At 35.6% G+C, this 12481-nt stretch overlaps 1 protein-coding gene across 1 annotated transcript in view; it reads left to right on the forward strand.

Moving 5' to 3' along the window:
- Window positions 1-10509: 10509 nt before the first annotated feature.
- Window positions 10510-12481, forward strand: part of LOC131044009 (ABC transporter C family member 2) — a 179415-nt gene continuing 177443 nt past the window's right edge. Inside the window, exon 1 of the mRNA XM_057977273.2 lies at window positions 10510-11159. Within this exon, the coding sequence (XP_057833256.2) occupies window positions 10824-11159 (336 nt within the window). The 5' untranslated portion in view covers window positions 10510-10823. The remainder of the gene's footprint in view (window positions 11160-12481) is intronic.

Below are 12481 nucleotides of genomic sequence, written 5' to 3' on the forward strand. Positions count from 1 at the left end.
CCTCCCAATCATCATTTATAATGGTTCTTGTCTCCTTGTCGAAATGGTGAGTGCAAGCAAGAACAAATTCAGGTTATAGGGAAGCCACCAAAAAAGAAGATGCATGATGAATGTGGTTGTCCAACAATCACTACATATTACTATCCTGCGAATCCTCCACCTTTTTGATGAATTTTGACATGTCAACATGCCTAATTTCCATATCCTTAATATGATCCAAAGGAGATGAAACTTGTGAAGGGGATACCTCATTCTACTACTTGTCATATTTGTATTTCATCTTCTTTGGAACGAAAAACAATGGTAAATTTGTCATTGAAGAACAATCTGGCACATTGTGATGAAGACTTAAAAGTGTCAAAGCAACATCAAGATCAACTGCAACTAACATCTTTCCTTCTTAAAATAGGAAAAACTCTAGCCTTTGCACTTCACAACTTTGTGAGAGGAAGATGGGAAATAAATGGGGATGCTTGAAACTTGGCTTTTGACCAATTTCGAATCTTGGGGAATGTTTTACAAGTATACAAGTGGGGAAGAACGAATGTGCAATAAGACTTTTAAAACCTAAATGCAAGTATACTTGTTAAAAGGAAAATGAAGAAGTGGGTGAAAAATGATTTTTTGACATGTGGGAAATGACGGGAATGGTATGTATGGATAAAGGCAATGAATATGAACGAAAATGGAAAGATTTTGGGAAGATCACTTTCAAGAAAATGGGAAGAACTTTCAGCTTGTAATCTGGTTTTAAAAGATGATTAAAATATTCCAACCATAGGGGAAGATCAATTATTTTCATCTTACTTGCAATCGAGATTTAAAATCCTAAATGCAAGTAAAGAGGGAAAATGGGGAAATACAATGTAATTAAAAAATTGCTTTGCTAAGGGAAAAATCTCTCTCACAAAACCGATTTTAAGCAAGAACTAACATATAAACATATTTACAAACTGAAAGATCAAACAAGGAAAGAAAAAAAAGAAAAACAAAAAAAAAACAAAAAACAACAACAACAAAAGAAAACCTTACCTTCCTTAACCAAGATGCCTCTTCAAGAGATGGAACAATCTTTGAAAAAAAGAATCGATCCCTTAAATAGAAAATAAAACCAAAACCCTTGCCATGTTTTTGCAAACTTGGATTTGAAGTATAAACAATAGAAATGACTACCAACATGGAGGAAGAATAAGTTAAATTTTCATGGATATCCCACATAGGAGAAGCACAAACCAAAAAGCCTAAGTGCTGAGTGAAAACGTGGCATCCAAAATCCAAATCATGACACTTCAAAAATGGTTTGAAGAGGAAAAAATGCAAGTCAAAGAAGCATGAAATGACCACCAAACAAGAAGCAACGTGTTCCCAAGATCATGAAATCCGCCTACAAACCAAAACACCTCCTTATCCCATGAATTCCTCCACAAAAATCGGGTCGAAATTATGGCAAAATCAATTTAGGAGAGGAAACTATGCTGATCGGGTTATTAGCAAGCAACAATATTAAAAATGCCTTCAATAACATGCAATCAGGTTTTAGAAACCCTTTTACAAGTTTAAAATGCCTTCAATTTCATTCCTTAGGTAAATTGGGTTTGTGAGAGAAATTAACAAGTCAAAATAACTTGTAAGGGGAAAATAAAATCCCCTTTACAAGTTTTAATAACTTAACTCAAAAAAGAACTTGTAATGGGAAAATAAAATTCCCTTTATAAGTGACTAGAAAAACAATAAAACATGTAATAGGGAAATAAAATCTCTATTACATTTAAAAAGTAACTTTAAAACTTGTAATAAAGAAATAAAATCCCTATTACATGCTAAAATCACTTAAATAGAAACTTTTAAAAAGAATTACAAGTTCTTTTTAATTTATAATTTTAAATTAACTTGTAATATGTCCAAAAAGTTCCTATAATGACTTAAAAAGCCAAAAGGAAACAAGGGGGAAATAAAACGTAAGTTATAAGTTTTTTTGTTTTTTTTCATAAATTGCACTTGTAATTAACTAAAAATTTCCCTACAAAGACTAAAACAAAGGAAAAATAAAACTTGCAACTTAAGGAAAATTTTCCACCTGCAGTCAGAGAGAAAAAACCCAAAATTGAAGGAAAAACAAAGCAAACAAACCCAAAATGTGATGAAATTTGAAATGTTGTTTGAGGATGGGCTGAGAATTAGTTCTGTCGAAGGATAAGGTGAAATTATGCCTTGAGAAGCGTGCCTTAGAGTAAAATTTTCATTTTTTGACCATTTTTTTATGTAAAGGTCCATCATTTTTTAAAACAAAAATGAGGACAACATGAATACTAACATATCATCAAGGTTCCTAGATTCTCTCTTGGACCTAGCAGGTGAGAAGGTGGAACACTCCTGATTCCATGCGAAGTCGTCAAGGAAGAGCTCTTAGTCAACTACCTCGACATTGTGGTATTTGTGGAGATGGTCATCAGGATTTTGTAGCCCCAATGACCTTCCCAAACTTCTGCAACCAAGTGCAAATATCATGAAGCAACCATTCATCTTGAACTTAGATGCTATTGGGTTGGCAAGAAATTGACCGTGGGAAACAATTGGTCGTTACTTCCTCTGACAAAGGGTGGGCATAGAGGCAGAACAAAATCTAGACTAGATGGATGAATTTGTAGACATGGTTTGCCCATATGCCTTTTAGGAGGATTAGGCCGAGGATGACATGGCTCCTTTTTGAATTTTGGGATGAGAAATTGATCAAGGGGATGAATGATACATAATGCCACTGCGAGATGAATGAATGAATGAATGATTTTACTGATGTCCACAAGACTGAACAACCTAAGGGACCAAGAAAAACACCAACACTAAACCTCCTGAATATAATTTTCCATGTGTGATCTCTTATTATGAATCTTGACTAGGAAGCTAGTCGTTTGGTTGATCTTGTCTTCGTCAAATAACTGATGCATGTTGTCGGCCTTCAGAATGATCTCATACTGAGCCCGAATATCATCATAAGCTATGCATTCAGTAAGAAAGTGCCATTCAATCTCCACTGCTCCCTTCCTGCAAAACAAACAAGTTCTCTCTTCCCATACCTCCTTGGGCCTTTGCCACCTACCCGTTTCACACTTGAGATGATGCGAACCAGTCCTCAGTTGTGCCACTAATAGCCTAGCTTTCCCTTTAATAACTGCCCCTAAATATGTTTTCTCACCATGCTCCCCCATTGGGTTAATTCTTTAATATAGTACGCCTTTTTGTGTCCAATGTGGTTATTCCACATGGCAGTTTGAAACTTTTCAATGACAAACTTCTTTATTTCCTTGTTGGTATTAGGACAATCGTGCAGTTTGATGTTCCATTTAATCCAACCACTTTCTATTTTATTTCATCCAAGTTTTCTTTCTACGGATAATACCTTCTTCCATTGCAATCTTGGGCCACCAGTGGTTATCCATGCTCTCAACCTACTTTAGATAACTTATTAACTGAGTTAATGCTGATGCTTCCAATGGAAACATACCTGCTTCCACCAAAAGAATTTCAAATGGCACTGATGTTTTAACTTTAAGATTGCTTGTGATCAGGTGTTTTTGAATTATTTCTAACTATCTCCATACACATTTTGACATGTTGCCTCCCCAAACTTCGCAACCATAGAGAACAATTGGTGTGACCAGCAAACCAAAAAGAGTTTTTTTGGTTTTCCAATCCCATAATTCAACATTTCTGCACCTATTTTGAAGTAGACGTGATGCTCTCTATCCTCCCTAAATCCTTTTTTCTTTACAAGTCTCCCAACTAAGCTTATAGTGGAAGTCAATCCCCAGGTACTTGTATTCTTTCACAATTTCCAATGGATTGCCTTTGAAAAGAAAGGTAATTTGTTTTTCTTTCTTATTTAAAGAGAAAATCATGATCTTGGTTTTGGAAATGTTCACCTACATCCAAAATTCCATACAAAAATGCTCTAGAGCCCTTAAGTGATCCATCAAACCATGAGCTGTCTTAGAAATTAGGATAAGATCATCATAATATAAAAGTAATTTCACCACATACCTTGCAAGATGAACCCCGTCACCATCTGAATTGTTTAACCATGTTTCAAGTTTATCAATTTATAAACCAAATAAAGTGGGGGATATAGGGCACCCTTGCTTGACACCAATGTCACTATGAAAGCACTCGGACTTTCCCTCCTTAGTTCTGCTTTTTTCTCTGACTTTCTTATATAACCTATGAACATCCGCTCTATATATGTCAGGTACACCAAGTCTTCCATTATATTCCATAACTTATCTCTAGGCACCATGTCAAAGGCCTTTTTAAAGTCAACAAAACAATAATATGCCTCTTGCCCTTGATTGTCCCATATTTTCTCTATCAAATGTTAGAGAGTGGTGCAGTGATCGATGGTGGAATGTCTAGGCCTGAAACCAGCCTGACCTTTGGCCCTTATACCTTTACTTTTTGCCCAACTACTAATTTTGTGCTCTACCATGCTCCCAAAAAGTTTGCCAAGAAGAGGATTGACCATAATAGTGCGATAATTAGATGGATTGTTGGTATCCCCATTCTTAAAGAGAGGGATAACCACACTAGTTGTCCAATCTGATGGGAAACCATCTTGAATGACATTGTTGAATATACCCTTTATGTGAGGAGCGATAAGCTCAACTCCCCGCTTTAGAAATTCAACTTGAAGCTCGTCAATATCACTTTCCTTACCATTTGCTAGACTCTTTATTCCCTTTTTGATATCTTCTACCGTGAATAACTCCATCAAAATGTTCACTATGGGAGGAGAGTGCTTCTCGTGAATCCGCTCATAAAGAAGCTTTGCATACTCAAGCCATTGAGTATCAGTGATTTTGTTTTCAATTTGTTTACTCCGATGCTATAATTCCTTCCAAAAATCTTTGGGGTTGTTTCTAGCAAGAGAGAGTAACTCCTTCCTTCTCGCCTTTACATATTCTTCTTTTTTTACTTGAATCAAGTTTGCGTATTTCTTCTTGTTGTCTTTGTTCAGATCTTTCCCCTTCATAAATCTCTTGGCTGCCATGCACTCTTCGTCATACCATGGGTTTGTCGGGAAAGTATTCACAACCCTCTTTCTACTGCAAGTTCTTTTGCAAGCACTCAAAACTTTGTGTATAATAGGTATCAGTTGTCTACTATGAACATGACCATCTTCTTTATCGAGTCTTTCCCCCTTCATCATATTATTTAGTTCACAGAATTGTTGCTTAAGGACAACCTTGAAGATGCCCCTATTTTCCTGCTTTATGAGGACTTTGCCCTTAGCAACAATTTTCTTTTGCATGTTAAGATCTTGATTACATTGCGGGTTGCATGTAGCACAATCCAATTTGACAAAAAGAGGCATATGGTCAGAATGGTTTTTTGTCATGGCCTTTTGGTTGGTGAGACCTCAAATGAAAATTTCAATCTTTGTGTACGGTGGGGTCTAGTCTCATTGGGTTATATGGTGTTGCCACGTGACACACTATCCTTCTCTGTATTTTGGGTGAGATTATCTATGTTTTTAGTGGAAACATGTGTAATCATTGTATGTAATACCTTTTTGAATTTATATAATCTTCGCATCCTTATGCTACAAATTACAAATCAATTTTTTTTCTATATTTTTCTCACTCCAATTGCTCTTTTTCTTATAAATAAAAATATTGGGATGGAGGATAGATATCATCCCATACATTTTTATTATGGGTGAAGCTTGGTGTACACGCCTATAGGCTTGCATTATTTTTTTAACATATCCTAGAGAACATGAATTAAAATGTGTGGATTTAATTTGTTCATAGATCGATCTTATTAAGATTACAATAGTGATTTCTCACTATTGTTAAAAAGTCTAGTTGCATGATTTCCTCATTGATTAAGAGTTTTGAATTCCGTGAAGGCTTGAAACCTAATATTGTATTTTAACTATTTTCTTACATATAATGCATTTTTTTTAGTGCTTTACAAGTTAGGTTTGTCCAAAGGGTTTATAAGGTATCTGCACTGGCATCTCGATAATTTACGACAAAAAGTTTTGAATTCAAATGTAGACCTTGTAACATTAAAGGATACAAAATTTGTCGCCAACCTCATGCAAATCTATGTTTAGTCTCCTATATAAGTAATTTTTTCTTTGCATGAAAAATCTATAGAATTCTGCAATCTACAATTGATAATCTACAAATTCATACAATTGACAATCTACAAATTCATAAATTCTATTGTCACATCAATCCAATAAGAGTTTCAGATTTGTATGGTCAAATATATACTTTTATTGTTTAGGATAGAGAAACAATGCATTATTTCTGAAGGGTATCTTGAAAACTTGGTAAATCACCTAGGCTAGGCATGAGAATGGCTCAAAAGTGGAAAGTGATTGGTTACTTCTTAAAACTCAATTATAATGGCATAGAGAAAAAGACCATTGTTGTTGAGGGTTTAAATTGAAGGCAAAAACCACAAATCTGTGAGAGTTGGGAAATACAACACTACAGGAGCCCAAATGATCTCTGCAAGTTGAATAAACATGTTACAAGGAGAAGCAAGGAAGCAATAGAGAAAAACATAAACACAGGAAAAATACTCAAGAATATGAGAGCTCCATATTCACAAAAATGTGTAATAGAATCATGATACAAAAGAAAAGATTCAACCTCTAATAGGTCAAAAAACCCTAAAAGGGAAAACCCTAGGCTTGCACATAATAATTAATAAAAGAATTAATTATTATGCACCTAATGTTAGCTTAAGTGTAAAAGAGATAAAGGGGAACTTAATTAATTAAACAAATGTCATTTAATTAATCAAGTATAGACCCGATTACTCTAACACCCCCCCTTAAGCTAGACTTAGGGAGAAAGCTAAAACCTAGAACAACTACTGAAAGTAGGAAAGATGGGTCCCAACAACAAGGCCTTATCACGTACCCAAATACAAGGAAATCTCTATGAAACGAAGAAAAAGAGAAAACCATGTGGGAAAAAACTCTACTCCAAACATAGTTGGAAAAGTAAGAAGAACGCCACTGAAGCAAGAAATAGCTGCAAACACTGTCGAAGAGTAATTGCTGATCTGAAGAACCTCCACTGAAATAGAACATGACCAGGTAGAGAAAACTGTAATCTGTATGAGAGCCCTCAAATGACACTACTCGAATCAGATGGAAAACAAAGGCAAACAATTGAACTCAAAGATACAGATGGCATGAGAAACCAAAGCCCGAAGAGCTGATCAATCGAACCACAAAAGCATTAGAACCAATAAGACAAACCTCCCCATAATGCTGAAAAGGGAGAGGGATAGGAACACTAAAAAAACGACCAACAAGAACTGCATGACGAAGAACCGGGAACATAAAAGGTGCCGAGAAAGTACATAGTGTCATGGAAGGAACACTCACTTGACACACATCATGAAGTGAATGTCGTGGAAGGAATAGTCACGCGACAAAGGTAGATGGAAAACAAAGGCAAACATCAACCCCCCCATGGCACTTTATAAGTAGTGCATGTATAATAAGGCACAAGATATGCAAGATCCCAAGCACACAATGCATGATGACACTTTATCTCAGTGTGTGTGCATAAATAAAAAGCTACAATGATAAGAAGACTGAAAACAAAAAGAGCAGCCAAAAATGAGACATCTTACTCAGAGAAAGAGATCCCATGACCTGAAACTTCCAAGATATTTACCAGAGTGCTGAAAAAATAAAAAACTAAATAAAGTATTCTTGGGGCAGAATTTGAAAAGAAAACTCATATGAATGGAAAGTACATAGAACAAGCTTTCCAACAATATACAGTTTTCAAAAAATAGAGTTCGGATGCTCATTCTATGGCCCCGGAAGCGCAAAAAAGAGACCCCACTTTGACTGGAAAAAAATAGTCAAACAACAAAGTTAAAAAAATTCCAACACCATGAGGTCCGGCTCGAAACAAGTTTTCTGACGTCTATTCGTTTTCAAAAAAATGACTCCGTATGCTCAAGATATGAAGAAAAAACCAACCCCCCCTTCAAAGGCAAGAGAGAGGGGCAACTGTGGCTGTCTAGTGGCAGGGCCGGGTGGAAATGGCCCGAGGGTGGTGCTCTGGTGGCGGAGTGACTGAGCAACGATGAGCGGGTTGCGAGCGGTGGAGGCCGGTGGGCGGGGGCCGATGGGGAAGGGCCAACGGGCGGGGTCCGCTTTGACAAGGCCAGCAACGACGAGGCTTGTTGCAGGCCAGGGGGTTCACGGTACCCTGCGTACCATGGGGTAAACCCCAAAAATTGATTTTTTATCTTTTTTAAAAACTTTTTTGCCAAATTTTTTGTTGAAAGATGGTTTTTTTAATTTTTTTTCTAAAAAAACAAATTTCGGCCTGCATGCCGTAAAAAGGCAAAAAATGTTTTTTTAAATTTTTTTTCTCAAATTGCGTGCCAGGGCTGTACGACCTGGTACAGAACAAAAAAATATACCCCCAGAGGCTCAGGTGTCGAAAGTGATCAAGTTTTAGATGATCATAGGGTTTTTTGGGCCTTATGAGCACGATGGTGAGGTCCGTTTAGGCCCAAAGTGCTCAGAAAAAAGGCCTATCCCTAGGTGCACAAAAAAACTTTTGAAAACTCCAGATTTGCTTCCAATGCAAAAAAAAACTCAAAACAAGAACAGGTAGCTGCAGATCTGAAGCTCTGATACCATGTGATAGTTGAGAAATACAACACCACAGGAGCCCAAATGATCTCTGCAAGCTGAATAAACCTGTTACAAGGAGAAGCAAGGAAGCAGCAGAAAAAAACATAAACACAGAAAAAATGCTCAAGAATATGAGAGCTCTATATTCACAAAAATGTGTAATAGAATCATATTACAAAAGAAAAGATTCAACCTCTAATAGGTCAAAAAACCCTAAAAGGGAAAACCCTAGGCTTGCACATAATAATTAATAGAATAATTAATTATTATGCATCTAATTTTAGCTTAAGTGTAAAAGAGATAAAGGGGAACTTAATTAATTAAACAAATGTCGTTTAATTAATAAGTAACAAATTGTTTAGGATAGAGAAACAATACATTATTTCTGAAGGGTACTTTGAAAACTTGGTAAATCACCTAGGCTAGGCATGAGAATGGCTCAAAAGTGGAAAGTGATTGGTTACTTCTTAAAACTCATTTGTAATGGCATAGAGAAAAAGCCCATTGTTGTTGAGGGTTTAAATTGAAGGCAAAACCACAAATCCCACAAATGATTTTAAAACCCTAAAATATAAAAACAATCGAAAAATGATTTAAAAAAAATGCATACTAGAAAAAAAAATCATACTAAGAGTGGGAGGTTGTAGATGTTGAAGAAGACTAGTGGTGGGAGAGCTTCTTGTAGATGTTAGAGAAGAGGTGACAAGAGAGCTTCAAACGAAGATGTTTCTTGTTACAGTTCCCAAGCAAAATGCTCATCCCCCCCTTTAGTATTTATTTTTATAACATTTAGCTAAAAAGCGTTCAATCAAATGGGTTTTAGCCTAACATATTCGACCAAACAGGTACTGCCACGAGGGTGTCATGCCCATGCTAGGTGGTTCCAGTCGAAATTTCCCTCAGTCAAAAGCTTTACGACTAAAAATGGTTTAGTTGGAAATATAAAGTTAGCCTAGAATGTGATACAAGTTTGTACTTTAACTCTAACACGCACGTGCCAAATTATAAGGTTGCTTGAGTATATTTTGAGGAGTTAAATATACATGAAATGTGACCTCTCCCTAAACTTTTCATGGAACTAACACCCCAACCTCACTTTGTTAATTGGTTTTTTCCAATTTATACAAGTCTTGTTAAGAGAAGACTTTTTGGAAGAAAAAACAATTTTTTTAGTACGCATTTTATATTCATAAATAACATCAATGATGTCATTAACTAATTGAAATTCAATTTTTTTTATTAATCCAATGCTTCATTGATGATTCATCGAAGCATGTCCCTTTCTTTACATCAATGATGTTGAAGTCAAGCTCATCACCATTGTTCTTCTTGACTAGGTTGTTGTCTTCCTTAAGAAGAGTTATTCATGAATATGATCAAGAGGGGATAGGGGATAGGGGATAGTATAATGTGGTCATAATTCATATATAAAAGAAGGGACAACACAATTGAATCTAAAACATGATAGACTAAAAAATTTAATGATACAAGAACTAAAACAACAAATTATAACAAGAATATAAAACAAAAACACAAAATTTTTACTCTAATTAAATTAAGAATGATATGATACTTCTTTAAATCCTATTCATTAATTTTTTTTTACAAAGAATGAGATTTATCACTCACAAAAGCCCTAACCCTAGCCCTAAGAGTCATGGTGGAGTAGGTAACATTATCTCTTCCTTTGTCCTATTTCAAAACATGGTCTGCATTTCACCCAAGAGGCAGAGTTATTATAGTCCATGAAATTTTAAAATAATCCACCAAACCAAATTTAAAAATCATAGCGTGCTTTGACTCTTGTGCTCGGGATTCTTAAAAGAATATTCAGTTTAATTATCATACGAATCGTTGTCGCTTTCAGTGAGGTAAAGGGTGACGATTTAACTGCAATTCCAAATGGTCAGCGAGCAAGGGACTAAAAATCAGGTTTGCCCGCAAAAGGTACCATATTCGCAAGAAAGCAGGATTTCTACCATTCAAAAACGACAGGATACGTGGTCGACTTCCAAACCAAACCAATTTCGGCGCATCTACAACAACTTAACAAAATTCTCTGCAAAATTCTCTGCCATAAATTTTGCTTTGTATTTCATGGTGCTCAAAAACTTGTGAAACTTACTGTTCCCAAAAAACCCAAATGGCGCTGGAGGGACTTGTTGATTGGTACTGTAGGCCTGTGGAGAATGGCAAGTGGGTGATGCTGATTCCAAATGCTTTGGGGCCTTACACGCCTTGTGCAACTGAAACCCTGGTGGTTGCTCTGTCGCATTTTGTCCTATGGTGCTTGATTTGTTACAGAATTTGGTTGATAAGGAAGGATTTTTCTGTCAAGAGGTTTTGCCTGCAATCGCGCTTATTCAACTATGGATTGGGGGCTCTCGCCGCCTACAACACGGCAGAGCCACTGTACAGGGCTGTTATGGGAATATCTGTGGTTAATTTGGACGGTCAGGGTTCTCTTGCGCCTTTTGAGGTAAGTAATTTTTTATTCACAAAGCAATGATTTCTTGGAGATTATTGAGGTTGGGGTATTCGAAAAGTTGTATATAAAAATCTAGAGAATATAGTGTCGAAAGTGATTTTTATATTTATAGCTTTTGATTCACCATTTTTAAATCAAACTGACTGAAATTCAGGCGTAGAATTTTCCTCCAGAGGGGTCTCCAGGGAGACCGGAAATGTCGGAGTAAAAAACCTTACGATATAGTATCCAGATGCATGATATTATGTCTGGTGGTGAAAATCTGAAATCACTCATGAATGAATTATTTTCCATGACCAGATGGCTTTTAATTTCCTTTATTCCAATGCCGTCTCTAGGCAAGGAGATTGGAGACGTTAGTGTAGACACTCAAAATTGTCATGTCTAATTAAATAAATATTTTATTTATTTAATTATCTAAGCCTAATTCTTCTATTAATTAAATAAATTTTTATTTATTTAATTAATTCATTTATCCTCTTCTAACCTTATTTCTCATTTAAATAAATGCATTTATTTATTTAAATTATCCTTTTCCTAAATTAAATAAATATTTTATTTATTTAATTGTCCTATTCCTCTATTAATTAAATAAATCTTTATTTATTTAATTAATTCATTATCTTTTTCTACACATGACACATGTCATTCATTTGTTAATTCATACACTACCTACCTCTTTCATTATTTTGGTATTTCTTTTACCTACCCTCTAATCCTAGCCGACCTCTCTTTTTACACCTCTCAATCTTAACCCTCCATTTCTTATTGTGTCTTCTATTTAAGGAGATGCTTTCTTCATTGTCAAACCCTAATGACTAATCACTCATCCTAATGACTGATTTTGGAGTACTTGGCTACACTACAATTCCACTTGCAACCACATTCCGTTCTTTGTTGAGCTCTTGTGCATATAAAAATCTGAGAGCAAATATATCAAGCAAGATCAATGGAGATAGGAAGAATGGAGATCTAAAACCCTATTGGACATGTGATGGTATAATCTTTGTGATTTTGAGTTATTTGCATTGTCTTAGGTAATTTTCATATGTTATGGTGGATCTTTGTTCATTGTTGGGCTAGGGTTTAGTGGTTGGATTCATTTTAGCCTTGCAATATTGTTGTTATTTGTTATCCATTTTTACCATAAACAGTTAGAATTAAAAATGTTAATCTGACTGAAAATTTGAAATCGTTAATCATCAGATAACTTTTAATCATAGTTCTACGGAGTCTTGGGTGGAATTGTGGGGATGGGTTTTGGGGAGTACGGGCGTAGATTTGTGGATGGCAGCACAAATACATAATAACAT

Source organism: Cryptomeria japonica, chromosome 11 (assembly GCF_030272615.1).
Source record: "Cryptomeria japonica chromosome 11, Sugi_1.0, whole genome shotgun sequence".
NCBI lineage: Eukaryota > Viridiplantae > Streptophyta > Pinopsida > Cupressales > Cupressaceae > Cryptomeria > Cryptomeria japonica.